At 41.2% G+C, this 26,763-nt stretch overlaps 1 protein-coding gene across 1 annotated transcript; it reads right to left on the reverse strand.

Annotated features, from left to right (window-relative positions):
• Positions 1 to 930: 930 nt before the first annotated feature.
• LOC111968411 (zinc finger protein 585A-like) lies at positions 931 to 26,763 on the reverse strand. The gene is made up of 4 exons (XM_023993904.2): positions 26,667 to 26,763; positions 26,462 to 26,535; positions 4,518 to 5,256; positions 931 to 4,123 (listed from the first exon to the last, which is right to left on the reverse strand). The coding sequence occupies exons 3-4, from the start codon at positions 5,086 to 5,088 to the stop codon at positions 1,308 to 1,310; spliced, it is 3,387 nt and encodes a 1,128-aa protein (XP_023849672.1). The 5' UTR covers positions 5,089 to 5,256; positions 26,462 to 26,535; positions 26,667 to 26,763; the 3' UTR covers positions 931 to 1,307.

Below are 26,763 nucleotides of genomic sequence, written 5' to 3' on the forward strand. Positions count from 1 at the left end.
TCTCTCTGAAACGGGGGCAAGTGTTATTGTGGAATGTTCTGTTTAAACGATCTCAAGGCCCTGTGCTCAGCTGGGGGGGGGGGGGGCCGGGGTTAGTTAGGGCTTGTTCTACAATGGGTTAGAGGGAGAGAGGGGTGGATATTGATGAATGGGGTAACAGGGGGTAGTTTCGACCCTGGCTGCTGTTCACCTTATTGAGCACTAATGAGACGCAGACTCTACTGTACAACAAGAGAAAGCCTCCTCAATACTCCTCTTCTGAAAGTTGCCAGCCTGCTTTCAGGCATAATGTAAACATGATATATGAGACAGAGGCCAACTGAGGCACATAGTATGGATTCCTGAGTGTTCCTGAGATTATTTGAACATGTAATGGACCCATAAAAAGTGACTGACTTGAACTGTGTAAATAGTTCAAGTTTATCCATTCAATACCATCTGAAGTTTTCATGTAAATAAGTTGTATTTTCCTCTCTGCTTATAAACATATGGCTTAAAATAAACAAAACATAAAAAATATAAAGTTACCAATATGACAGCAGTAAATGTGCAATCAATAAGCTTTAAACATAAATGGTTGGGTGCTTTTCAGTGAGGATGAGAGAATATGTTCAAATGTGGTCAAAGCCAACACTGCCATCTGCTGGTGAAATTAACAGTGTGCACAATTGAGACATTCACAATCATTGATTGTGGGAGACTACATCCTTAGATCTGTCCCTATAATACAAGCATTCTAGGATAATATTAGCTTCAGGATGAGCACACTAGAGCCGACCCGTACTGGCTCTGACATTTAATTTTCAGTCCTTTCTAGCAGGGTTCCAGCATATATGGATGTGTTACCAGGCCAGTGCGACTTGACTCGGCTCAGTAAAGGTACAATTATTACACTGTGTCCATGCAGTACATTTGAAAGGACTGGATGGGTGTCACAGGAAAAGTATCTTTATTATCTGACATCGGAATAATTGACCAAACAGACATTTAAACCACTTCAAGTTACAGTTGAGTAGGAGACTTGTAGCTTATCTATTGTGATTGCACATCATCCTACGCTAACTAAACAGTATATTCACATGCCAACTACAAAAGGTGATCTAAGCATGGTAGCAAAGTAAAAGTCTAAATATGGTAACATTACCATTCCTTTACCACTCCTTTTCCATGTTCAGGCCATCATACGAGGCTATTCAGATAGGACAATGATTGTGTTTTGTGACCTGGTGTCTCTTAAAAAGGTCCCCAATTGGGAAATGTTGATCCCATAGTCAAAGCAGTGGTATGGCTTCTCACAAGTTTAGATTTTACAGGTTTACAAAACTCTTTTCATATCCAGTACAGTCATAAAGAGATTCTCCAGTGTGGGTTTGCTGATGTGCTCTAAGGCCAGAAATCTGCCTGAAACGCTTCCCACAGTCAGAGCAGCGATGTGGTTTAACTCCAGTAGAGCGCATGTGAGGAGGCCTATGCGTAACTTGGTGTGTTTTTAGATAATCTACCCGGGTGAAACATTTCTCACAGTCAAGACATTTATACGGTTTTTCTCCAGTATGTTCACGCTGATGTATCTTTAAGTGTTTTCCGTGGCTAAACTGTTTTCCACACTCAGGGCAGACATAAGGCTTCTCCCCAGTATGCATTCGCTGGTGGTCTGTAAGGTTGCCTAGTTTACCAAAGCTCTTTCCACAGTCAGAGCAAAGGTACGGTTTTTCTTGTCTATGTATTATTCTCTGATGATTTTTCAATTGGGTGGAATTATTGTAGCTTTTCTCACATTCAGGACATTGGTATGGTTTCTCTCCATTATGCGCCATCATATGAACTTTCAACCGATCTGATCTTGTGAACTTCTCATCACAATGCGTACATTGAAAAGGCTTCTCTCCAGTATGTAACCGCTTGTGTTTTTTCAAATTACCTTCTGAAGAGAATCCTTTCCCGCACTCAGAACAGTGGTGAGGCTTCTCTCCCGTGTGTATCCTTTCGTGTGCTTTTAGGTCTTCTTCTATAAGGAAGGTAAGACCACAGTTAGAGCACAGGTGAGGCTTCTCTCCAGTGTGTTGTTGTTTATGTCTCTTAAAGGGTCTCCAAGATGTAAAACTTTCGTTACAGTCTGGACAGTGGTGACGGGGCTTCTCTCCAGTGTGTGTGTACAGGTGATGGTTAAGACCTGTTTGTGTTGTGAAAGTCTTTTCACACTGAGAGCACTGGTAAGGTCTCTCACCAGTGTGTATACGCACATGTTCTTTAAGATGTGATCGTTTTGAGTATCTCTTTTCACAGATGGGGCACTGGTGAGGCTTTACCCCAGTGTGAGTTCGCTGGTGGGCATTAAGGTTGCCCAGTAGAGCAAAGCTCTTTCCACAGTCAGAGCAAATGTAAGAAGATGCTGTATGCACTGCTCTCTGGTGAACTTTTAATTTGCTAGAATCATGGAATTTCTTCTCACAAACAGGGCATTGGTAAGGCTTCTCTTCAGAATGTATTTTCATATGATCTTTTAACTGGTCGGCTCTGGTGTACCGCTTATCACACTGTGTGCAGTGGAAAGGTTTCTCTCCTGAATGTAACAGCTTGTGTTTCTTTAAACAACCTGCGGTAGAGAAATTTCTCCCGCAGTCAGAGCAGTGGTGAGGATTCTCTGTGTGAATCCTTTCATGTGCTTTTAGATCTTCTAATAAAGGGAAACTAACACTACAGACAGAGCATTGGTGAGGCTTCTTTCCAGTGTGCTTGTGTCTTTTCAATTCCAATGCATTTAGGAAATATAAATTGCAATTTTCACAATGGTAAAGTTTCTCTCCAGAGTGTGAGTACAGATGCCGCTTAAGATGTATTTGTTTTGTGAAAGTCTTCGCACACTGAGAACACTGGTAAGGTCTCTCACCAGTGTGTGAACGCAGGTGTTCTTTGAAATGTGAAGCGCTATGGTATTTTTTCCCACATTCAGGGCAGTGGTGAGACTTTTTCCCAGTGTTTGTTTGCTGGTGTTCTGTCAGGTTGTCTTGTTGAGCGAAATCTGTTCCACAGTCAGGGCTACGGTCAGGTTTTTCAACAGTATGGGCCATCTCTTGACATTGTTTTTCTACATTTATGGTAATTGATCTATTCTCAGAACCAGGCTGCTCCTCAGCATGAGTCTTCATATGTCCTTTCAACTCCTCTGAAGTACTGTACCTATTCTCGCAATGCAAACAGTGGAATGGCTTCTCTCCAGAATTTACTTGCAGGTGTTGAATAAGATCTGAGCTTTTTTTGACAGCATGTGATATTTCCTGACATTCTTGTTCTTCATGTCTGGAACTTTGTGACCTATTATCAGAACTAGGCTGCTCCTCATGAGTCATCATATGATCTTTTAACTCATCTGACCTATTGTACCTCTTGTCGCATTGCAGACAATGGAAAGGTTTCTCTCCCGTGTGTAACAGCATGTGTTCCTTTAAAGTTTCGTCAGTGGAGAAACTTTGATCACAGTCAGGGCTGTGGTGAGACATCTCCACCTTGTGTAATAACAGGTGGTCTTTAAGATTTGACTTCATTTTAAAACTCTTCTCACACTGACCACATTGGTAAGGCCGCTCCCCAGTATGTGCCATCATATGAACTTTTAACTGGTCTGATCTGATGAACCTCTTGTCACACTGATGGCAACAGAAAGGCTTAATCCCTGAATGTAGCCGCTTGTGTTTCGTTAAATACCGCACTGTAGAGAAAGTTCGCCCGCAGTCAGAGCAGTGGTGAGGCTTCTCTCCAGAGTGCACTGGCAGGTGTTGATAAAGATTTGAACTATTAATGAAACTCTTGTCACACTGTGAGCACTGGAAAGGCCTCTCACCACTATGAATTCGCATGTGTTTTTGAAGACCTGCATTGCTAGAGAATCTCTTCTTACATTCAGGGCATTGGTAAGAACTCACAGAAGAGAAACTATCATCGCTATCTGAACAGTGGGAAGACGTCTTTCCAGAATGTGGCTGCACGTGTCGTTGAGGGTGTGATAGTTTTGTGGAGCTCTTCTTACGTCGAGGGCTCTTTCCTTTGTCAACTTCCTGGTGTTGCACGCCTGATGCAGACAATGCCTCCACTGATGAGTCTGAGGACTCAGGAGGACACACTCCTGTCCGAATGACAACAGAAAAACATGTCAGTAGCTGCAACAAGTTACACTATATCAACTTCGGAAAGGAAGAGGTGCAAAGCTCGCTCACAACTTTTTAAAATCTTATTTAAACAACTATTAAAAGATTGATGTTTCAGCCTTATTCAATGGACTTCATCTGAACATCAAGCTTTAACTGTTTAAATAAAACATGTTCATGATGAGCGAGTGTGCACTTTTGCCTTTTCAATGCACATTTTTTTGGGGTCGCACCTCAACTTACGTCGGTTAATTAAGCACCGTCCACTTCTTTCCACTATATCAACTTTGAATGATAATATCAATTAATGAAGTCCAATGTGACGTCATTACCACTTGTAGTGGATCTTTAATACAATCTGTCTATTCATACCTGCATTAGCAAAGACTGAAATCATATCCTCCTCCTTTTCCACTTTGATGTTGAATCTCTGCCCCAGCATAAACCTGCAGTCCTCCAGCAGCACCGTTGCATCCTGCTGTAACGACTGGGCTCCACTGTCACAATCAGGAACCAGTGACTCCCTCTGCTGTGGTATAATGAGCCACTCTGGAGCTGGATCCGCCGGCTGCCTGTTGTTGGGTAACCAAGCCCCTCCCTCATTCGGTTCACCATCGCAGCTTGCGTGTGAGCTGTCCACCTCTACCGTCGCTGACTGGTTGGTACTTGTAGGCACATCGCAAGCATCTATCTGTATTCCTTTGATGTCTTCTTTCAGTTGGAGTAACTGAGAGATTCCCTGGTCCTCTGAATCCAATATATTTACATTTTCACAATACTCCCCTACTATACGACGCAACGAGCGTTGACTCTTCCCTTTGACTTCTGATCCGTCCTTGCCCCCTATTCCACAACGTCCGCACAAGTAATGTAAATTGTCCTCAGATAAAGTGTATAAACTCAGTTCAATTTCGTCCAGCAACGTTTCCCTCTCCCGACTCATATTGCCCTACTCACGTCACAACCACGACTGGTTAGACAGCTAGCTTTTGTAACGTCTCGGGACACTTTGCCCACTTCCCGTGTGATATGTGCTGATGCTCACGTGAACATAAAGCTGAGCGTTGCCTCCAGGGTGCCCAGAACTTATCTAGGACATGTCCTCGCTCTCCTGAAATAAAATCACACACAGAACGAGGAATGAAAATCAGCCTGCCTCCATTTGTTACCCACTGACACTGTATGAGCTTAAGGTAAACAAATACTAAAAATGTTTACTGAATGGCATCACAAGTGTTTACACCGAAACAGTAACATTGTTTAAAACAATATTTATTGACTTGTTCCTGGAGTGCCACAGGTAGGCAACTGTAGGGTTGTGTCAACCATCACATCTGATTTAAATCACTTCATCAAACAGTGGTGAAATTCAACACACCAGTGCCCAGTTTCCCGAAAGAGATGGAGCTTACCAGTACTTCCGAATTTGGTATACCCACAACAGAATGCTGTTGGTCCCATTAAAATGATTGATGTCAGTAGACCTCTGATTTGCCTGCTCATCCAATGAGCCAAGATTACATAATGTTCTATAAGGAAATGGCAAGCATTTTTGAAACTGAGATACAAGTTTGAGGTGGTTTTTTTCCCCCCTCCAATTTAAGTTTTTGTCAAAAACCTTATTTGGGTAAGAGTTAACAGAAAATGAACTTTTAAAAGTGAGATTTTCACTGGACAGTTACTTTCAGCTTATGAATGCTTTAAATGATGCATAGTTCCTATAAAAACAGCCAAAGATGTCACATGCATTTCCCAATACTTTAAAAAAATATTTTACCTTTATTTAACCAGGTAGGCAAGTTGAGAACAAGTTCTTATTTACAACTGCAAACCGGCCAAGATAAAGCAAAGCAGTGCAACAAAAACAGTTAAACAAATGTACAGTCAATAACAAAATAGAAATATGTATACAGTGTGTGCAAATGTAGAAGAGTAGGGAGGTAGTCAATAAATAGGCCTGAGGCGAAATAATTACAATTTAGCATTAACACTGAAGTGATCGATGTGCAGATGATGATGTGCAACAGATGATGATGTGCAAGTAGAGATACTGGGGTGCAAAAGAGCAAGAGGGTAATTAATAATATGGGGATGAGGTAGTTGGGTGTGCTATTTACAGATTGGCTATGTACAGGTACAGTGATCAGTAAGCTGCTCTGACAGCTGATGCTTAAAGTTAGAGGGGGAAATATAAGTCACCAGCTTCAGAGATTTTTGCAATTCGTTCCAGTCACTGGCAGCAGAGAACTGGAAGGAAAGGCTTGGCTTTGGGGATGTGTTGGCTTTGGGGATGACCACTGAAATATACCTGCTGGAGCCCGTACCACGGGTGGGTGACGCTATGGTGACCAGTGAGCTGAGGGTGGGAGGGTGCGGGCAGCGATCGGTTGAAGAGCATGCACTTAGTTTAACTAGCATTTACCAGCAGTTGGAGGCCACGGAAGGAATGTTATGGCGTTAAAGCTCATTTGGAGGTTTGTTAGCACAGTGTCCAAAGAAGGGCCAGAGGTATACAGAATGGTGTCGTCTGYGTAGAGGTGGATCAGAGAATCACCAGCAGCAAGAGCGACATCATTGATGTATACAGAGAAAAGAGTCGGACTGAGAATTGAACCCTGTGGCACACCCAAAGAGACTGCCAGAGGTCCGGACAACAGGCCCTCCGATTTGACACACTGAACTCTGTCTGAGAAGTACTTAGTGAACCAAGCGAGGCAGTCATTTGAGAAATCAAGGCTGTTACGTCTGCCGATAAGAATGCGGTGATTGAGAGTCGAAAGCCTTGGCTAGGTCGATGAAGACGGTCTTTTATCGATGGCGGTTATGATATCGTTTAGGACCTTTGGCGTGGCTAAAGTGCACCCATGACTAGCTCGGAAACCAGATTGCATAGTGGAGAAGGTACGGTGGGATTCGAAATGGTCGGTGATCTTAACTTGGCTTTCGAAGATTTTAGAAAGGCAGGGCAGGATGGATATAGGTCTATTACAGTTTGGGTCTATAGTGTCTCCCCCTTTGAGGAGGGGAATGACCACGGCAGCTTTCCAATCTTTGGGAATCTCAGATGATATGAGATGTTGAATAGGCTAGTAATAGGGGCTGCAACAATTTCGGCAGATCATTTTAAAGAGGGTCCAGACTGTCTAGCCCGGTTGATTTGTAGGGATCCAGATTTTGGAGCTCTTTCAGAGCATCAGCTGTCTGGATTTGGGTGGAGAAGCTGGCGGGGCTTGGGCAAGTTGCTGCAGGGGGGTGCTGAGATGATGGCAGGGGTAGGAGTAGCCAGGTGGAAAGCATGGCCAGCCATAGAAAAATGCTTATTGAAATGATCGATTATCGTAGATTTATCGGTGGTGACAGTGTTTCCTATCCTCAGTGCAGTGAGCAGCTGGGAGGAGGTGCTCTTATTCTTCATGGACTTTAGTGTACCAAAACTTTTTGGAATTAGTGCTAGAAGCAAATTTCTGTTTGAAAAAGCTAGCCTTAGCTTTTTTAACTTCTCTAGGGTAGGGGGCAGCATTCGGAATTTTGGATGAAATGCATGCCCAAATTAAACTGCCTGCATCTCGGGCCCAGAATATATGATATGCATATAACTGGTAGATTTGGATAGAAAACATTCTAAAGTTCCCGAAACTGTTAAAATAGTGTCTGTGAGTATAACAGAGCTGATTTGGCAGGCGAAAACCTGAGAAAAATCCATTCAGGAAGTAGTTTTTTTTTGTTGGTTTTGTAGTTTTCTATTCAATGCCAATACAGTATCCATTGACTTAAGACTCAAATTGTTTCTATGCCTTCCACTAGATGTCAACAGTCTTCAGAAATTGTTTCAGGCTTGTATTCTGAAAAATGAAGAAGAGCAGTCTGAATGAGTGGACCCTGCCGTGTCACAGAGCGTTTTCCTGCGCCAGACCGAGAGAGTGCGTTTCTTGTTTACCTTTTAAATTGACGACGTTATTGTCCGGTTGAAATATTATCGATTATTTAGGCTATAAACAACCTGAGGTTTGAATATAAACATCGTTTGACATGTTTCTATGAACTTTACGGATACAGTTAGGATTTTTTTGTCTTCCTGTTTTGACTGCGTTTGAGCCTGTGGATTACTGAAGAAAACACAAACAAAACAGAGGTTTTTGGGTATAAAGAGACTTTATCGAACAATATAAACATTTATTTAGTAAATGAATGTCTGCTGAGTGCAACCATATGAAGATCATCAAAGGTAAGGGATTAATTGTATCTTTTATCTATTTCTAAATTGTGTAACTGTTCTACCTGGCTGGCTACTGTTTGTAATGATTTGTCTAGTGGGCTATGTTCTCAAATAATCATAAGGTATGCTTTCGCCGTAAAGCATTTTTAAAATCTAAAACCGTGGTTGGATTTACAAGCAGTTGATCTTTAAACCTATGTAAAATATGTTTTGTTTTCTGAATTTTTATAATGAGTATTTCTGTATTTGAATTTGGCGCCCAGCAGTTTCACTGGCTGTTGAAGAGGTGGGACGCTACCGTCTCACGTGCCCAAGAGAGGTTAACTGACGGAGTATATTGGTTCCTGACTTCCCTGAAAAGTTGCATATCGCAGGGGCTATTCGATGCTAAATACACCATGTAGAGAGATCGTTCATAAGTGTGTCATTGGTGCATGTGTTGATACAGACAGGACTGAAAAGCAGGGCTGCTCTCTGAACAGCTTTCTCCATTAAAATCGTACCTTTACAATTATTTCACAATACTGACGAAGAATCAGCGCCAAGAGAGATATTACCACCTTTATCTGCAAATATTGAGGCAGCTTCAAGGGGAAGAGAAGTAAAGCTAAGCAAAGCGGTGCATTCAATCCACTAATACTAAAACGTGCATTTAAGATAAACATAAATATTTGTAGTACTTTGAACAACGTTTATTTGAGGATGTTTGAGGTATGGTCAGCATTGTAAACAGTCCATTCTGGGACATCGACATGTCTTAAAAGAGTCAGAAAGCTTAAATTCTTGTTAATCTAACTGCAGTGTCCAACGTACAGTAGCTATTAGAGTAAAAAAAAGACCATGCTATTTTTTGAGGATAGTGCAAAACAATAAAACACTTATCACGGCAACTGGTTTGATACATTCACTTCTGAAGGTAAATAACATACTTACATTCAGTAATCTTGCTCTGATTTGTCATCCTGAGGGTCCCTCAGACAAAATTTGGCATAGTTTTGTTTGTTAAAATCCATTTTTATATTCAAATGTAGGAAACGTAGGAACTGGGTTCTACAGTTTGAACCCCCTGCTGTCTCTGGCTCCACCCCAGCCATCTAAATGTAGGAAGGTTAGTGTATTTTCTGTAGGGAAGCTAATGATCCATCATGTATGACATTCCTGGGAGTGTGTAAACTATGCTTTTTTATTACCATAGCATGTTTGTATGTTCTCTATAGTAATGTACTTGAAAATGTATAAATTGACCAATTCAGCACATTTGGGCAAACTCCTGGCAGACCTGATACAAAATATTGTGCAGTGAAGTAATTCTTCACTGGATCAGTCAAACTTTGCCCACCCACTGCTGCCATCTTGTGGACAACATCTAAATTACACCTAGAATCCTCTCAACGTATGGCTTTTCTCTTGCATTTCGAAGATGAAAAGGCATCTTTTTTTGTTGGTATTATCTTTTACCAGATCTAATGTGTTATATTCTCCTACATTAATTTCACATTTCCAAACTGTTTCCTTTGAAATGGTATCAAGAACATGCATATCCTTGCTTCAGGTACTGAGCTAAAGACAGTTAGATTTGAGTATGTCATTTTAGGCTAAATTTTAAAAAATCTAAAAGTGTCCGATCCTTAAATGGGAAATTAAACAATTGTTCAACATATTCACCATCTCCAGCACCACCCCAAAATCAACATATGTGAAAATGGTGCGTTTCTATGTTCCGTAGTAAAAAAAAGTGTTTCAAATGACAACCAAATAGTAGGCCATGCCTAATCACAAATTAGTCATAATCACACAATGCACACCAGGGTCATTAGAAACACTTATCTTCCTCTGTCTTTTTTACAACAAAACATAGAAATGCACCATTTTCACATATGTTGATGTTTGGCGATGCTGTAGATGATGAATGTGAAGTTTCCCTTTAAGGTAGGAAACTTTATACAATTTGTTTTCATGTTCTTTATTATTTTCCCGATTGATTAAGATGATTTAAAAAATGAACTTTTGACACCTAGTGAGAGAGCTAGCTATCTAACATTGTTAGCTAACAGGTAGGGTGTCCAATCAAAAATACAATTTGACCACTGGGTAAAACTAAGAAAATGAATGGTCCAAACGTTATGTCGCGATCATAAGCCAATCAAAAGTTAGAGTTTTTACCCTTGTAGGACAGCCAGAATTAGGGTGTCTAAATCAATGGAGGCCTGAGAAAAAGTGGTCAAAAATCTGGAAAATAGTAAAGCGTCACCTAGGCTTGACTGTGTGCAAGAATTAAGGCTACTGGCTAACTGACGGGCTTACTTTCCCGTTGAACGTGTCATCTTCTCGAATCCACAAGACATAAAACAATAGAGGTAAGATGCATAGAGTTTGAGACATGTAGTATTTTCATATTTTAGTATACACTTCATATTAAATTTGAAATTCTCTGAGATTTCTCACAAAAACAAGCGTATCGCTTGGAAATGTCAGAGCACAGAGCGTATAACAATTTGGATTTTATTTTTACATTTAAATTGAACTAATGCCATGCTAATTTAGCTTTTTGAGACCCACCGAAACAACTTTGAAGACGACAACCACTAAATTTTAAATCCTCAAAAGTTGTTCAAATAAACCTGCAATGTAGGCTTGGGCGGTATTCAGATTGTCATACCGACCTTGTGTCATACCAGGATATTCGGTAATACCGAATATGGGGCGTTGCTTTCAAATCCCACTGATACTCTGTAATTCGAAGGCTAACAAGTACATGTAAAATCTCGTAGAGAATGGTAACTAAATGCTAATGAGCACATTGAACATTTTCTGACCTAAACAATAGAAGTAACTAAAAAATGCTACTCAGTTGGCTGCATGCACAAAACAAATATTAGCCAGCAAGGCTATTGATCCAGGAGGGGATGCTCTGCAGTTACCAAGCGAATGCTTGATTTTGGAAGAAGCCAACCCCTTAGCTAGATAGCTAACATGCTACTAAATTAGCAAAACAAATGCAATGCAGAGCATCTAGCACATTTTAAACAAACATTTTGTTGTGAATTCCATACTGTAATTAGATCAGTTTATAGCAGCATGTGCAAGGTGGTTACCAACTTAATTAGAACAGTAAACGGTATTTTTTGTCATACCCGTGGTACACGGTCTGATATACCATGGCTGTCAGCCAATCAGCATTCAGGGCCCGAACCACCCAGTTTATAATTACAATTATAAACTGTGGTTTGAGTCCTGGATGCTGATTGGCTGACACCTGTGGTATACGGTCTGATATACGGTCTGATTACGGACTCCTCTTTGAATCTGCGTATTCCTCCAGGGCTTAGCTGTCCTGGATCTGCACAACTCTGCGAGGGCCTGGGATCGGGAGAGACACTTAAGTGTTTTAGTACTATATCTCTTGACACAATGATGAAAATAATCATGGCCTCTAAACCTTCAAGCTGCATACTGGATCCTATTCCTACTAAACTGCTGAAGGAGCTGCTTCCTGTGCTTGGCCCTCCTATGTTGAACATAATAAACAGCTCTCTATCCACCGGATGTGTACCAAACTCACTAAAAGTGGCAGTGATAAAGCCTCTCTTGAAAAAGCCAAACCTTGACCCGGAAAATATAAAAAACTATCGGCCTATATCGAATCTTCCATTCCTCTCAAAACTTTTAGAAAAAGCTGTTGCGCAGCAACTCACTGCCTTTCTGAAGACAAACAATGTATACGAAATGCTTCAGTCTGGTTTTAGACCCCATCATAGCACTGAGACTGCACTTGTGAAGGTGGTAAATGACCTTTTAATGGCGTCAGACCGAGGCTCTGCATCTGTCCTCGTGCTACTAGACCTTAGTGCTGCCTTTGACACCATCGATCACCACATTCTTTTGGAGAGACTGGAAACCCAAATTGGTCTACACGGACAAGTTCTGGCCTGGTTTAGATCTTACCTGTCGGAAAGATATCAGTTTGTCTCTGTGAATGGTCTGTCCTCTGACAAATCAACTGTACATTTCGGTGTCCTCAAGGTTCCGTTTTAGGACCACTATTGTTTTCACTATATATTTTACCTCTTGGGGATGTTATTCGAAACATAATGTTACTTTCACTGCTATGCGGATGACACACCAGCTGTACATTTCAAAACCATGGTGAAGCCCAAATTGCCTCGCTAGAAGCCTGTGTTTCAGACATAAGGAAGTGGATGGCTGAAAACTTTCTACTTTTAAACTCGGACAAACAGAGATGCTTGTTCTAGGTCCCAAAAACAAAGAGACTTCTGTTAAATCTGACAATCATCTTGATGTGTTAAAGTCGTCTCAAATAAAACTGTGAAGGACTCGGCGTTACTCTTGACCCTGATCTCTCTTTTGACGAACATATCAAGACTGTTTCAGGACAGCTTTTTTCCATCTACGTAACATTGCAAAAATCAGAAATTTTCTGTCCAAAAATGATGCAGAAAAATTAATCCATGCATTTGTTACTTCTAGGTTAGACTACTGCAATGCTCTACTTTCCGGCTACCCGATAAAGCACTAAATAAACTTCAGTTAGGCTAAATACGGCTGCTAGAATCCTGACTAGAACCAGAAATTTATCATATTACTCCAGCGCTAGCTTCCCTACTCTGGCTTCCTGTTAAGGCAAGGGCTGATTTCAAGGTTTTACTGTTCACCTATTAAAGCGTTACATGGGCTTGCTCCTACCTATCTTTCCGAGTTGGTCCTGCCGTACATACCAATACGTCGCTACGGTCACAAGACGCAGGCCTCCTAATTGTCCCTAGAATTTTCTAAGCAAACAGCGGAGGCAGGGCTTTCTCCTATAGATCTCCATTTTTATGGAACAGTCTGCCTACCCATGTGAGAGACGCAGACTCGTGTCTCAACCTTAAGTCTTTACTGAAGACTTATCTCTTCAGTTAGGTCATATGATTGAGTGTAGTCTGGCCCAGGAGTTTGAAGGTGAACGAAAGGCTCTGGAGCAACGAACGCCCTTGCTTCTCTGCCAGGCCGGTTCCCTCTCTCCACTGGGATTCTCTGCCTCTTAACCCTGTTACAGGGGCTGAGTCACTGGCTTGCTGGTGCTCTTTCATGCCGTCCCTAGGGAGGGTGCGTCACTTGAGTGGGTTGAGTTACTGACGTGATCTTCCTGTCTGGGTTGGCGCCCCCCCTTGGTTTGTGCTGTGGTGGAGACCTTTGTGGGCTATACTCGGCCTTGTCTCAGGATTGTAAGTTGGTGGTTGAGGATTTCCTCTAGTGGTGCGGGGCTGTGCTTTGGCAAAGTGGGTGGGGTTATATCCTTCCTGTTTGGCCCTGTCCGGGGGTTTCTTCGGATGGGGCCACAGTGTCTCCTGACCGCTCCTGTCTCAGCCTCCAGTATTTGCTGCAGTAGTTTATGTGTCGGGGAGCTAGGGTCAGTTGGTTACTGGAGTACTTCTCCTGTCTTATCCAGTGTCCTGTGTGAATTTAAGTATGCTCTTCTCTAGTTCTCTCGTTCTCTCTTTTTCTCTCTGAGAACTGAGCCCTAGGACCATACGTCAGGACTACCGGGCATGATGACACCTTGCTGTCCCAGTCCGCCTGGCCTTGCTGCTATTCCAGTTTCAACTGTTCTGCCTGCGGTTACGGAACCCTACCTGTCCCAGACCTGCTGTTTTCAACTCTTAATGATCGGCTATGAAAAGCCAACTGAGATTATTCCTGATATTATTTGACCATGCTTTCATTTATGAAAATTTTGAAAATCTTGGCTCTCTCTAATTTTCTCCTTCTCTCTTCTTTCTCTCGGAGGACCTGAGCCCTAGGACCATACGTCGGGACTACCGGCCGTGGTGACTCCTTGCTGTCCCCAGTCCGCCTGGCCTTGCTTTGCTATTCCAGTTCAAACTGTTCTGCCTGCGGTTATGGAACCCCTACCTGTCCCAGACCTGCTGTTTTCAACTCTTGATGATCGGCTATGAAAAGCCAACTGAAAATTATTCATGATTATTATTTGACCATGCTTGTCACTTATGAACATTTTGAACATCTTGGCATAGTTCTGTTTATAATCTCCACACCGGCACAGCCAGAAGAGGACTGGCCACCCCTCAGCCTGGTTCCTCTCTAGGTTTCTTCCTAGGTTTTGGCCTTTCTAGGGAGTTTTTCCTAGCCACCGTGCTTCTACACCTGCATTACTAGCTGTTTGGGGTTTTAGGCTGGGTGTCTGTACAGCACTTCGAGATATTAGCTGATGTACGAAGGGCTATATAAAATAAAATTGATTGATTGATTGATATACCATGGCTATGACAAAACATGTGTTATTTTTACTGCTCTACGGCTAAGGGCTGCGATGCGTCGTGCCTAAGAACAGCCCTTAGCTGTGGTATATTGGCCATATACCACACCTCCCTGGGCCTTATTGCGTAAATAAATCCTGTTTACGCATGTGCATAACTATTAGATACATCTGACAGAGTTTGAGTGCTGAAAGACGGACAGCGGATCTCGAAATCTCTGTGCAAGAAACACTTGGACAAAATAAAATGAATGTTAGGCTATTCTCTGACAATTGTGCAGTTTATTAAATGTGCCAGATGTTAAGAGTAGGGGTAACAGGACACACACAGGACGTTAGAGACATTTGGCTAGCCTGGTCCCAGATCTGTTTATGCTGACTTGCCAACTCCTACTGTATTCTTGTAGTCATGTCATGTTACTTTAAGAGTTGGCTATACAAACAGATCAAAAAACCAGGCTAACATTTGCCTGATTGTCAGGACAGAAAGAAACTTCAAAGTACTGGAGAACTACTCTCAAAATGACTTGCTTAATTAGAGGAATGATAGAAAGAAGAATGACGGTTTGTTTATTATATTTTGTAACTCCAGATAAATCACGTTGACAGTATCTCAGATGAATGTTGTAATGTTAGGGTTATTAGGGCAATGTAACTTGCATATTGTTTTCAGGTTTGAATGAGAATGTACTCCCCTAACCTTTCAGTAAAGGTCTGGATGTATTCATATTAATTGTGGATGTCTTTCCTTATATGCAAGACTAACTGCCATGTTTACTTTGTTTCGGTGCAGATATGCCTTCAATATATTGTGGAGTGGGAAACAAGTGCGGTCTAACTTTATTAGCTGGGTGCTCTGCCATTTGTGACTGTAACCAGGTTACCATCGTAGTTTTTTTATGCTGAGTAAAGTAGCTTGGATTAAACATGTCACGACAGGCCTGATGGAAACAGAAAATGTGTTGGTAAAATTACCAAATGTCGACAAAACTAAATATGCTAGACACGTGGTATGTTTGTGTCAGTAAAATAAATAAATGTTTGAGATTGCAGTGGATACATTTTTTTTACGCACAGATATGGAAATAAAAACCATCAAGTCTACAGTTGAAGTCGGAAGTTTACACACCTCAGTTTTTCACCATTCCTGACATTTAATCCTAGTAAAAATTCCCTGTCTTGGGTCAGTTAGGATCACCACTTTATTTTAAGAATGTGACATGTCAGAATAGTAGAGAGAATGATTTATTTAATCTTTCATCACATTCCCAGTGGGTCAGAAGTTCACATACACTCAATTAGTACTTGGTAGCATTGCCTTTAAATTGTTTAACTTGGGTCAGACGTTCGGGTAGCCTTCCAGAAGCTTCCCACAATAACTTGGGTGAATTTTGTCCCATTCCTCCTGACAGAGCTGGTGTAACTGAGTCAGGTTTGTAGGCCTCTTTGCTCGCACACACTTTTTCAGTTCTGGCCACAAATTTTCTAATCAGGGCTTTGTGATGGCCACTCCAATACGTTGACTTTGTTGTCCTTAAGCCATTTTGCCACAACTTGGAAGTATGCTTGGGGTCATTGTCCATTTGGAAGACCCATTTACAAACAAGCTTTAACTTCCTGACTTACGTCTTGAGATGTTGCTTCAATACATCCACAATTTTAATTCCTCATGATGCTATCTATTTTGTGAAGTGCACCAGTCCCTCCTGCAGCAAAGCACCCCCACAACATGATGCTGCCACCCCCATGCTTTTTATTATTTTTTTTGGTCTGGCAGGCTAAAGCGTTTTGGCAGTTATACCTTCATCAGAGCATCCTCTGCTAAATAGAATTCGATTGAACATAACATTGATTTCAATATGATGGCAATATATAGGCCTATGTAGCCTATACTGTAGTAGGCTATTTATCTTTAAGGCAGTCATCCGTTTTCATTTCAAGCACCTTTCTATCATTTGCTTGTTTGTTACAATTGCAAAGACATTGGGACATTGTAGTAAACTTTGTTCTTAAGTCATCAGCAGTCACAAAGAGACAAATAAACGTCTTGATTCTATAACGAATAAAAAAAGAAAAAACACAACATGTAAAGTGTTGGTCCCATGTTTCATGAGCTGACAAAGGATCACAGAAATGTTCCATATGCACCAAAAGCTTATTTCTCACAAATTTTGTGCACAAATTTGTTTACATCCCTGTTACTGAGCATTTCTCCTTTGCCAAGATAATCCAGCCACCTGACATTTGTGGCATATCAAGAAGCAGAATTTTGAAAATCAGACAGAAAAGTATTAGCGGTCACACCTATTCCCAACTTAACCCACTGAGAAAATGTGCTGTAGGACGTTGGTACCCAGCCAAGCGCTAAGGCGTATCTCTTTCTCCTCACTGAATGACACATGGATGAATGGGCAATAATTATGCACCTCACTTCACAACTGAACAATAAGGAGGGTGAAGAGGTTTATTTAATTTAGAAAGACAAGTGTAATGATTCGTTTGTTATGCCTATAATCAGCAGCAAATCATTTGACCGCTCTGTAAAAAGAAGCTGTTAAGCCACTTATTTACTGGAACTATTACACGTCGAACGTATTTAAAGGGAAACGAAAGCATGCTACGTGTTACAGTAGGCCTTTAGAATAACGCAAAACATACCCTTGATTATCCAAGTTGATGGGCGGGAAACAAAACAATGCCAGTCAGCCTGCACATCCGGCCCATCGAAACGTCACCTAAATTATACAGAAACTAATTTCACACATGAGAGTTAGCCTACAGACAAGATTAAATTGACAATAATATTGAAATTCTTGGAGGTGCAGCTCCATTTCCAAAATGTCACTTTTTCTAAGAATATCCGTGCTGTCCATGCATTCAGCAAATGACCGCTCTGGCTACTAAGCAAAAACTACTAACATAATAAAATGAAAATATGCTATTCTGTCATCAATGGACGAAGGACGAATGGGCGATAGAAACTGATAACGGTGCATGTCACTTAAATTAACTGAACGATGAGCATGATGAAGAGGGTGATTGAATTTAGAACAATAGTGTAATAAAGAATTGAGGGCAGTCTATTTTATTATGAAAGGCTGGAGATGGCACAGAATTTCTCCTCAGAGAGTCAAACGGCAAGGCGAACCAAACGAATGGACCCACTGGCTGCAGAATTTACATGAGTTAGAGTCAGATGGAGGATAGGATATTGAGCTTGAAATCGACATTGCTGATGAAGAGTCTTCATCTGATTCTGACGTTGAAGGAGCCTCCGCCTCCGACGCCTGAGCCTCACCAAAGGAAAAAAAAAACAGGAGCCAACTGAGACAGTGATCCCAACTGCCACCGTGAGACAGGAGTCGAGGATGGCGCGGTTTGGGTGAAAAAAAAAATAATTAACGAGTTTGTGACATGCAGATGTTGCAGCATATCAGAGATTGTGATGTCGCTCACGCACACAGAAAATAAAACTGCACATGGGACAGAGCATGGATGTGGAGTCATTTTGGTCTGATGGGTACGGGGTGGACTTTTCCCCCCCAGAGAGACCAGCCACGCAACCGCTTCAGAGAGATTATGCCACACCTGCGGCAGGTGCACATGTGACAACGCAAATAAAAACGGTTTGCTGTGCAACCGATTTGTTTGTGGGGTTTACACACAAAGCCCGGAAGCTGTGCGCTGACTGTGGACCTGAAGCATAAAGAGAAACGAGATTGAATAACGCGTAACGGCACGGGTATAAGGGCACAATACAGAGTCCGATACAATCAACAAATTACTTGTTATATAAATCTTGTCATGAATATATTCCCACAAATATTTCTTTATACAATTCATTATTTTCAATTGTTCATGCACTGGTGCTTTTGTTTAGGAATATGACAACATGGCTGGTGATATCATCTTCATTTCTACTTTGACAAAAGAAGCTGTAACTGGACTTTACTGCGACTATTACTCATCAAATCTACAAATAAAGTGGATCAAATGGATTACAATAATGTTTTTATTGTAAGGCAAAAAAAAAAAAAAAGGCTATAGGCCTACGCTTTTTGTAGTACTTCGTAGAATTATACAAAACATATATTTACACTCAACAAATAACTATTGTTGTTATTTTCTTATATTGACACATTTCAATTAATATTTCTTCATGCAATTAATCCTTTACAATAGTTTATGCACTACTTATCGGTCGACCAATTATGATTTTTCAACGCCGATACCAATTATTGGAGGACCCAAAAAAAGCCGATACCGATTATTGGAGGACCCAAAAAAAGCCGATACCGATTAAATAGGACGATTTTTTATTTTTTTTGTAATAATGACAATTACAACAATACTGAATGAACACTTATTTTAACTTAAGACATCAATAAAATCAATTTAGCCTCAAATAAATAATGAAACATGTTCAATTTGGTTTAAATAATGCAAAAACAAAGTGTTGGAGAAGAAAGTTAAAGTGCAATATGTGCCATGTAAGAAAGCTAACGTTTAAGTTCCTTGCTCAGAACTTGAGAAAGCTGGTGGTTCCTTTTAACACGAGTCTTCAATATTCCCAGGTAAGAAGTTTTAGGTTGTAGTTATTATAGGAATTATAGGACTATTTCTCTCTATACGATTTGTATTTCATATACCTTTGACTATTGGATGTTCTTATAGGCACTTTAGTATTGCCAGTGTAACAGTATAGCTTCCATCCCTCTCCTCGCCGCTACCTGGGCTAGAACAGCCACCCTCGAAGCAGCATTACCCATGCAGAGCAAGGGGAACAACTACTCCAAGTCTCAGAGCGAGTGAAGTTTGAAACGTTATTAGTGCGCACCCCGCTAACTAGCTAGCCATTTCACATCAGTTACACCAGCCTAATCTCAGGAGTTGATAGGCTTGAAGTCATAAACAGCGCAATGCTTGAAGCATTGCGAAGAGCTGCTGGCAAAACGCACGAAAGTGCTGTTTGAATGAATGCTTACGAGCCTGCTGGTGCCTACCATCGCTCAGTCAGACTGCTCTATCAAATCATAGACTTAATTATAACATAATAACACACAGAAATACGAGCCTTAGGTTATTAATATGGTCCAATCCGGACACCATCATCTCGAAAACAAAACGTTTATCCTTTCAGTGAAATACGGAACCGGGTGGCATCCATAAGTCTAAATATTCCTGTTACATTGCACAACCTTCAATGTTATGTCATAATTACGTAAAATTCTGGCAAATTAGTTCGCAACGAGCCAGGCGGCCCAAACTGTTGCATATACCCTGACTCTGCGTGCAATGAACGCAAGAGAAGTTACAATTTTACCTGGTTAATATTGCCTGCTAACCTGGATTTCTTTTAGCTAAATATGCAGGTTTAAAAATATATACTTCTGTTTATTGATTTTAAGAAAGGCATTGATGTTTATGGTTAGGTACACGTTGGAGCAACGACAGACCTTTTTCGCGAATGCGCACCGCATCGATTATACGCAACGCAGGACACGCTAGATAAACTAGTAATATCATCAACCATGTGTAGTTATAACTAGTGATTATGATTGATTGATTGTTTTATATAAAGATAAGTTACCTTGGCTTCTTACTGCATTCGCGTAACAGGCAGGCTCCTCGTGAGGCAGGTGGTTAGAGCGTTGGACTAGTTAACCGTAAGGTTGCAAGATTGAATCGCTGAGCTGACAAGGTAAAAATCTGTTGTTCTGCCCCTGAACAAGGCAGTTAACCCACCGTTCCTAGGCCGTCATTGAACATAAGAATGTGTTCTTAACTGACTTGCCTAGTTAAATAAAGGTGTAAATAAATGTAAAAATACATATTGCTTTTTAAATCTGCAAAATCGGCATCCAAAAATAACGATTTCCGATTGCTATGAAAACTTGAAATCGGCCCTAATTAAATCGGCGATTCCGATTAATCTGTCGACCTCTAGTTGGCACCTTTGTTTGCGCACCTAGCGGGTTGATATGTATCTGATGCATGTGCTAAAGGGCACACCCAGCAAAGTTCACAACGTTCTCTAGTGGGCACTTATAGGCTCTTGTGATAAACAGCATGATCATTACACAGGTGCACCTTGTGCTGGGGACGATAAAAGGCTACTAAAATGTGCAGTTCTGTCACAACTCAACGCCACAGACGTCTCAAGTTGAGGGAGCATGCAATTGGCATGCTGACTGCGGGAATATCCACCAGAGCTGTAGCCAGAGATTTGAATGTTAATTTCTCTACCATAAGCCGCCTCCAATGACGTTATAAAGAATTTGTCAGTACGTCCATCCGGCCTCACAACCGCACACCACGTGTTACCACGCCAGCCCAGGACATCCTCATCCGGCTTCTTCACCTGCAGGATCGTCTGCGACCAGACACCCGGACAGCTGATGAAACTGTGGGTTTGCACAACCAAAGAATTTCTACACAGACACCGTCTCAGGAAAGCATCTGCATGCTCGTCGTCCTCACCTTGGTTTTGACCTGACTGCACTTCAGCGTCGTAACCGACTTCAGTGGGCAAATGCTCATCTTCGATGGCCACTGGCACGCTGGAGAAGTGTGCTCTTCACGGATGAATCCCGGTTTCAAGTGTACCGGGCAGATGGCGTGTTCGGCATTGTTTGGGCAAGCGGTTTGCTGATGTCAACGTTGTGAACAGAGCGTCCCATGGTGGAGGTAGGGTTACGGTATGGGCAGGCATAAGCTACGGACAACGAACACAATAGAATTTTATCAATGGCCATTTGAATGCTCAGAGATACTGAACGAGATCCTGAGGCCCATTGTCGTGTCATTCACCTGCCGCCATCACCTCCATGTTTCAGCATGATAAGGAACGGGCCCATGTCGCAAGGATCTGTACACAATTCCTGGAAGCTGAAAATGTCCCAGTTCTTCCATGGCCTGCATACTCACCAGACATGTCAGCCGTTGAGCATTTTTGGGATGCTCTGGATCGACGTGCACAACAACATGTTCCAGTTACCGCCAATATCCAGCAACTTCACACAGCCATTGAAGAGTGGGAAAACATTCCACAGGCCACAATCAACAGCCTGATCAACTCTAAGCAAAGGAGGTGTGTCCCGCTGCATGAGGCAAATGGTGGTCACACCAGATACTGACTGGTTCTGATCCACGCAACTACTTTTTAAGGTATCTGTGACCAACTAAGGCATATCTGTATTCACAGAAATGTGAAATCCATAGATTAGGGCCTAATTAATTCATTTAAAGTGAATGATTTCCCTATATGAACTGTAACTCAGTGAAATCTTTGAAATTGTTGCAGTTTGCGTTTATATTTTCTTTCAGTTTATGTTTAGCGGATATCTTCTGTGTAAAGAGAGGCCAATGAAAAGACTAATCTGTCTTTTAGTTATCAGAATTCTCAACTTAATTGAGCGAACAACAGGAGGTCTATATCTTATTGGCACCAGTAAAGAGCATCGGGCATATTCCCGATGAGTGTGCACATTCACTCCATCATTGTTGGGTCAATGCCACTTAAAAAAAGTTTTGGGGACAATAATTTCCTCCTCCAGTTTAGATGAGTCATTCTATCTGTGTATCCCCTTCTCATAGCCCTAATTATACAGACAAGGTCATTTTTATTGATCAATTTGTCAGAGTAGGCTACCCTGTAATTTGTCGTAATAAAAAAATATCCTGCTAATGTCTCCAGTCTTATAAAGTGTTGCATGAAGAATTGCATGAAGTGTTTTTCCCGTGCAAAGAAAGAGGACACATATATGATATTTTACCTTTATTTAACTAGGCAAGTCAGTTAAGAACAAATTCTTATTTTCAATGACGGCCTAGGAACAGTGGCAACTTGTTCAGGGGCAGAACGACAGATTTTTACCTTGTCAGATCGGTGATTCGATCTTGCAACCTTCCGGTTACTAGTCCAACGCTCTAACCACTAGGCTACCTGCCGCCCCACGAAGCCCAGGCCTCTACTGTATAAGCGCTCAGCCATGCATTGGTATTTTTTGCAAACAGTGATTGAGTTATATTATTAGCCTCAATTATAACTATCCAACCTACTCATCACATACGTCTGCAAATGCAATGATGCATGGAATGCATTATAATAAAAAGTACATTTTTATGGTGAAAATTTGCTTCCCCAAACATGAAACTCACGCATCGCATACGCTAGTGACTTTGCTGTTCGTTACTCGACTTGTTGGCTGAGGAAAAGTAAATGTAGCCAGTTATTCTAACATTTTCAAAAGGCCACACGTCATTGCATCCTCAACATGCATGTTCTGTTAAGATTAATTATCATCATTCTGAGCATCGTGGGTGGACGCCCTAATCGGGTTACATTGGGTCCGGTAAATTTTCATAACAGAAACCCTGCTCCACTTACAGCTCAGACCATGCGTACGCACAACTTCTAGTGGTTCATTAATTGCACTGAAAGCAAATATTGTTATTTTGGGGGAAATGGTGTTTGATGGACGGGAATTAAAATAATGTTAGGCTAATAAAACATTCAAATGTAGGCCTAATGATAAAACATGAATTTGCCCTTTCATCCTGTTCTTGATACCATGTCTTGACCGATTTCATGTCAATGCTAATATGGCAAAAATATTTGCTAGCTAGCTAATCAACAACTAACAATGTATTTGAGAGAACAGTTGCTCATTGTGCAGATGTGTTTGTTTTCAATAAACCTTGGAGACTAAATACAGTTTACATGTTGTCAACAATCTAACCCAACCCTGTCTGTTTTGCCCCATGGTTGCATATGCATCGGTTTTGTTGCTAAATAACCAACCCATCTATAGATGGCTTGCAGTTGAGTCACAAATCACCTAGCAATCACACCAGGCGCCATGTTGGAAGTCCCCCAATCTTCCATTTTGCTACCACCAGAAACGTTGGGAAGATAGAAAAACTAAATAATTGCTAAGGACCCAGAAAACAGAGGCAGTGGGAGAACCTATTCAAGTAAATAAATATGTTTTGAAAATGATCAAACACAATATATTATTAGCTAGCTTGCTACAGACACTTAGTGTGCAGGCTAACTCAAATGAGCTGCTAATGTAATGTCCGCTAGTTAGCTAGCTATACAGTTTGTAAAGTTAGATAAATCACCAACTTGCTAACCTCACACTAGCTAGTCATCCATCTTGATGTATTTATCGTTTAACTCCAAATCCATTTGTAGCTAGCTAACTAACAGCCATGGGAGAGGGTGAATGGATTAGCAAGCGCTGTCAGAGAAGGGAGAGTAGGCTACTCTGGATAGGGCAGGTACCTTTGAGGGAGGACCTTATGAAACTATTCTCCAGTTCCAGTCCCTAGCGAGAAAAACTGAGGACATACATATAGCAACATAATATTCAAACCCTGTCAGCAGAGAGGTCCTCTAGTGTCAAACGTTTTCATAACTGCATGTTCATTAATTGTTTATGGTTCATTGAACAAGCATGGGAAACCGTGTTTAAACCCTTTGCAATGAAGATCTGTGAAGTTATTTGGATATTTACGAGTTATCTTTGAAAGACAGGGTCCTGAAAAAGGGACGTTTCTTTTTTTTTTGCTGAGTTTATATGAGGCTAATCATTACACTAGATTGTGTACATGCCTTGTGCTGCCATGAAATGTTTTAATGCAACCCTTGTAATCTAGGTGGTGAAAATTCTGGAAGCAGAAGATGGGACCCTTAAAAAAAAAAAACTTAAAACATACATACAACTACAACCAAGTTCAATGCCAGATAGACCTTCTGGGAGAAAAGTGAGTGGCACTTGGAGATGCCACTGCGATAATGAAGATGGTTTGCCTAAGACTACCACAACAATTACATTGTCAATGCTAAACCTTTTTAAATTGTAAAGAAAAAGTAGTTGGGCTATAAGAAATACTTTCTATTCAATGGGGCTAGGCAAAGCAGAGAAGACCAAATATTTTTAAATTTCACCCATACAACAATATCACCTATTAAAGTACAGTATTTTTACAAAATCATAAACAATGGTCTAACTTACATTTTAAATGTTTAAGGGTCACCTAGCAGGTCACCTAGTGGTTTGAGCGTTGGGCCAGTAACTGAAAGGTTGCTAGAATCCCCGAGCTGACAAGGTAAAAATGTGTCGTTCTGCCCCTGAACAAAGCAGTTAACCCACTGTTCCTAGGCCGTCATTGTAAATAAGAATTTGTTCTCAACTGACTTGCCTAGTTGAACAAAAAATAAAAAGGGGGCACTGTTGTTATGACGACAAGGTGAAGGTGCTCTACCCAAATGGCACAACGGAATCATTCAGATCGACCAAAGCACAGCATATAAAAATCATCATATCACCGCCCTTTTACGGCAACTGCACCGCCCACAACCGCAAGGCTCTCCAGAGGGTGTCGCAGTCTGCCCAACGCATCACTAGGGGCAAACTACCTGCCATCCAGGATTGACAACACGAGTGGAACTAGATATGGAATGTCGTTTGGGTATTTGCGTGTCAAAAAACATACACGTCAAATAACACTATTAAGTGTCAAATAAGCTTGTTTACCAATCAGGACCCAAATATGACATACAACGTGGATGGTTTGAGCCTGATAACTAAAGGACTTTGGGGAAAAAAGCACTAGGGTACTGTGTAGGCTGATACCTAACGATTGGGGATCAATGAGATGGGGTAAGGCTGTACAGTGCAATATGAATGTCAATACGCACAATAAACTGACTGTGGGAAATATTTCCGTAAACTCTTCACAGTTGTTCTCTGGGTGTCACCAAGTAGACCGATACCTCATTACATTGCTCCACATGCCAACCATGTTTAACATGATCAAGTCTAAATATGGCCTGATTTCACCAATTGTAACCTTATGCATCAATTTCAAAGAGGGACTTTTATTTTAAAGGCGAAGCGCAAATTCCACTATTGTGGCTAATCCTCATTGTGGCTAGCGTCACAACATAATCCGGTCCAGTCAAACAATTGTATAGTAGTCAAATTATGCTTTCTGGCTGCTTATATTGTTAGTTTTGGGCAACAGCGTTAAATAGTGGACTAGCTAGTTATTTCAATAGGAGAACAACAAGTGGCTACCTAGCTAATACATACTCACATGGATTCCTAAATCATTGCTAAGAATATTGAAAATGACTGCCGTTTCTACTGTTTATTGTTTTCAGGCTGGTTGCTTATAACATCTGTATCGTTTGGTCCTGATCTAATTTCAAATGCTCACACAGACGTTTTCACATTCGGTCGAACAAATAATGCCTTATTACCAACGCAGTATTGTCCAGCTTTGACAGTGATCGTAATGGTGGCACTTGGCTTGCACGTGCAAATTCAGCACAAACAACATTCTAGTCTATAATAGAATTGTGTTATTTGACTTGTCAAATAAATTAAAAGCTTATTTGACACGTCAAATAGTGTTTTGACACAAAGACCCAAACGGCGTTCCATAACTAGACGCTAAGTAGGTTTATTTCACTCACAAGCTTTACGATATGAGAATGTGTAACGCTACCATGCTGAAAAGTAAAGTATTTGTAATCATTCTGTCGTTTCAAGGTTCAATTGCCTAGCTGATTAGCAATACTGGCTAACTAGCGATATAGTTCGTTTGGCGTTCTCTTGGTAGCTAACGATACCGTAGCTAGCTGCAAGTGATTCGAACAATGCACATACTTTGACCGCGTGCACGCGTTCCTCATTGGTAGGTACATTTCAGGACTAAGATATTCGACTTCTCCTGACAAAGCAACATTAGCAATGTATTTAAAATGTGAACAAATTATATGAACCAAAATCGGACCTTTTTACATACCTGCTTCTCCAAGAAAACTGCCTTCTCTCTGAAGACGCTGGCCTGGCTGCGGTTGCCACAAAAGTCAACATTGGCTATACGTACAAATGATTGAAAACAGTAATTCGTTTTTTGGTCTTAATTCAAGGTTAGTCATAATGTTAGCAGTGTGGTTACGTTTAAATAATTTTAAGATGAGAAATGGTAATACTGGTGAGGTTATTACTCTGTGGTAGTTAGTGGCGATATCTATACGGGATCCTTGGGACGTCACTGCACTTCTTCTATGCGATTTAACGGCAGTTGGCATCCAATTTGTTGCA

Source organism: Salvelinus sp. IW2-2015, linkage group LG9 (genome assembly GCF_002910315.2).
Source record: "Salvelinus sp. IW2-2015 linkage group LG9, ASM291031v2, whole genome shotgun sequence".
Lineage (NCBI taxonomy): Eukaryota > Metazoa > Chordata > Actinopteri > Salmoniformes > Salmonidae > Salvelinus > Salvelinus sp. IW2-2015.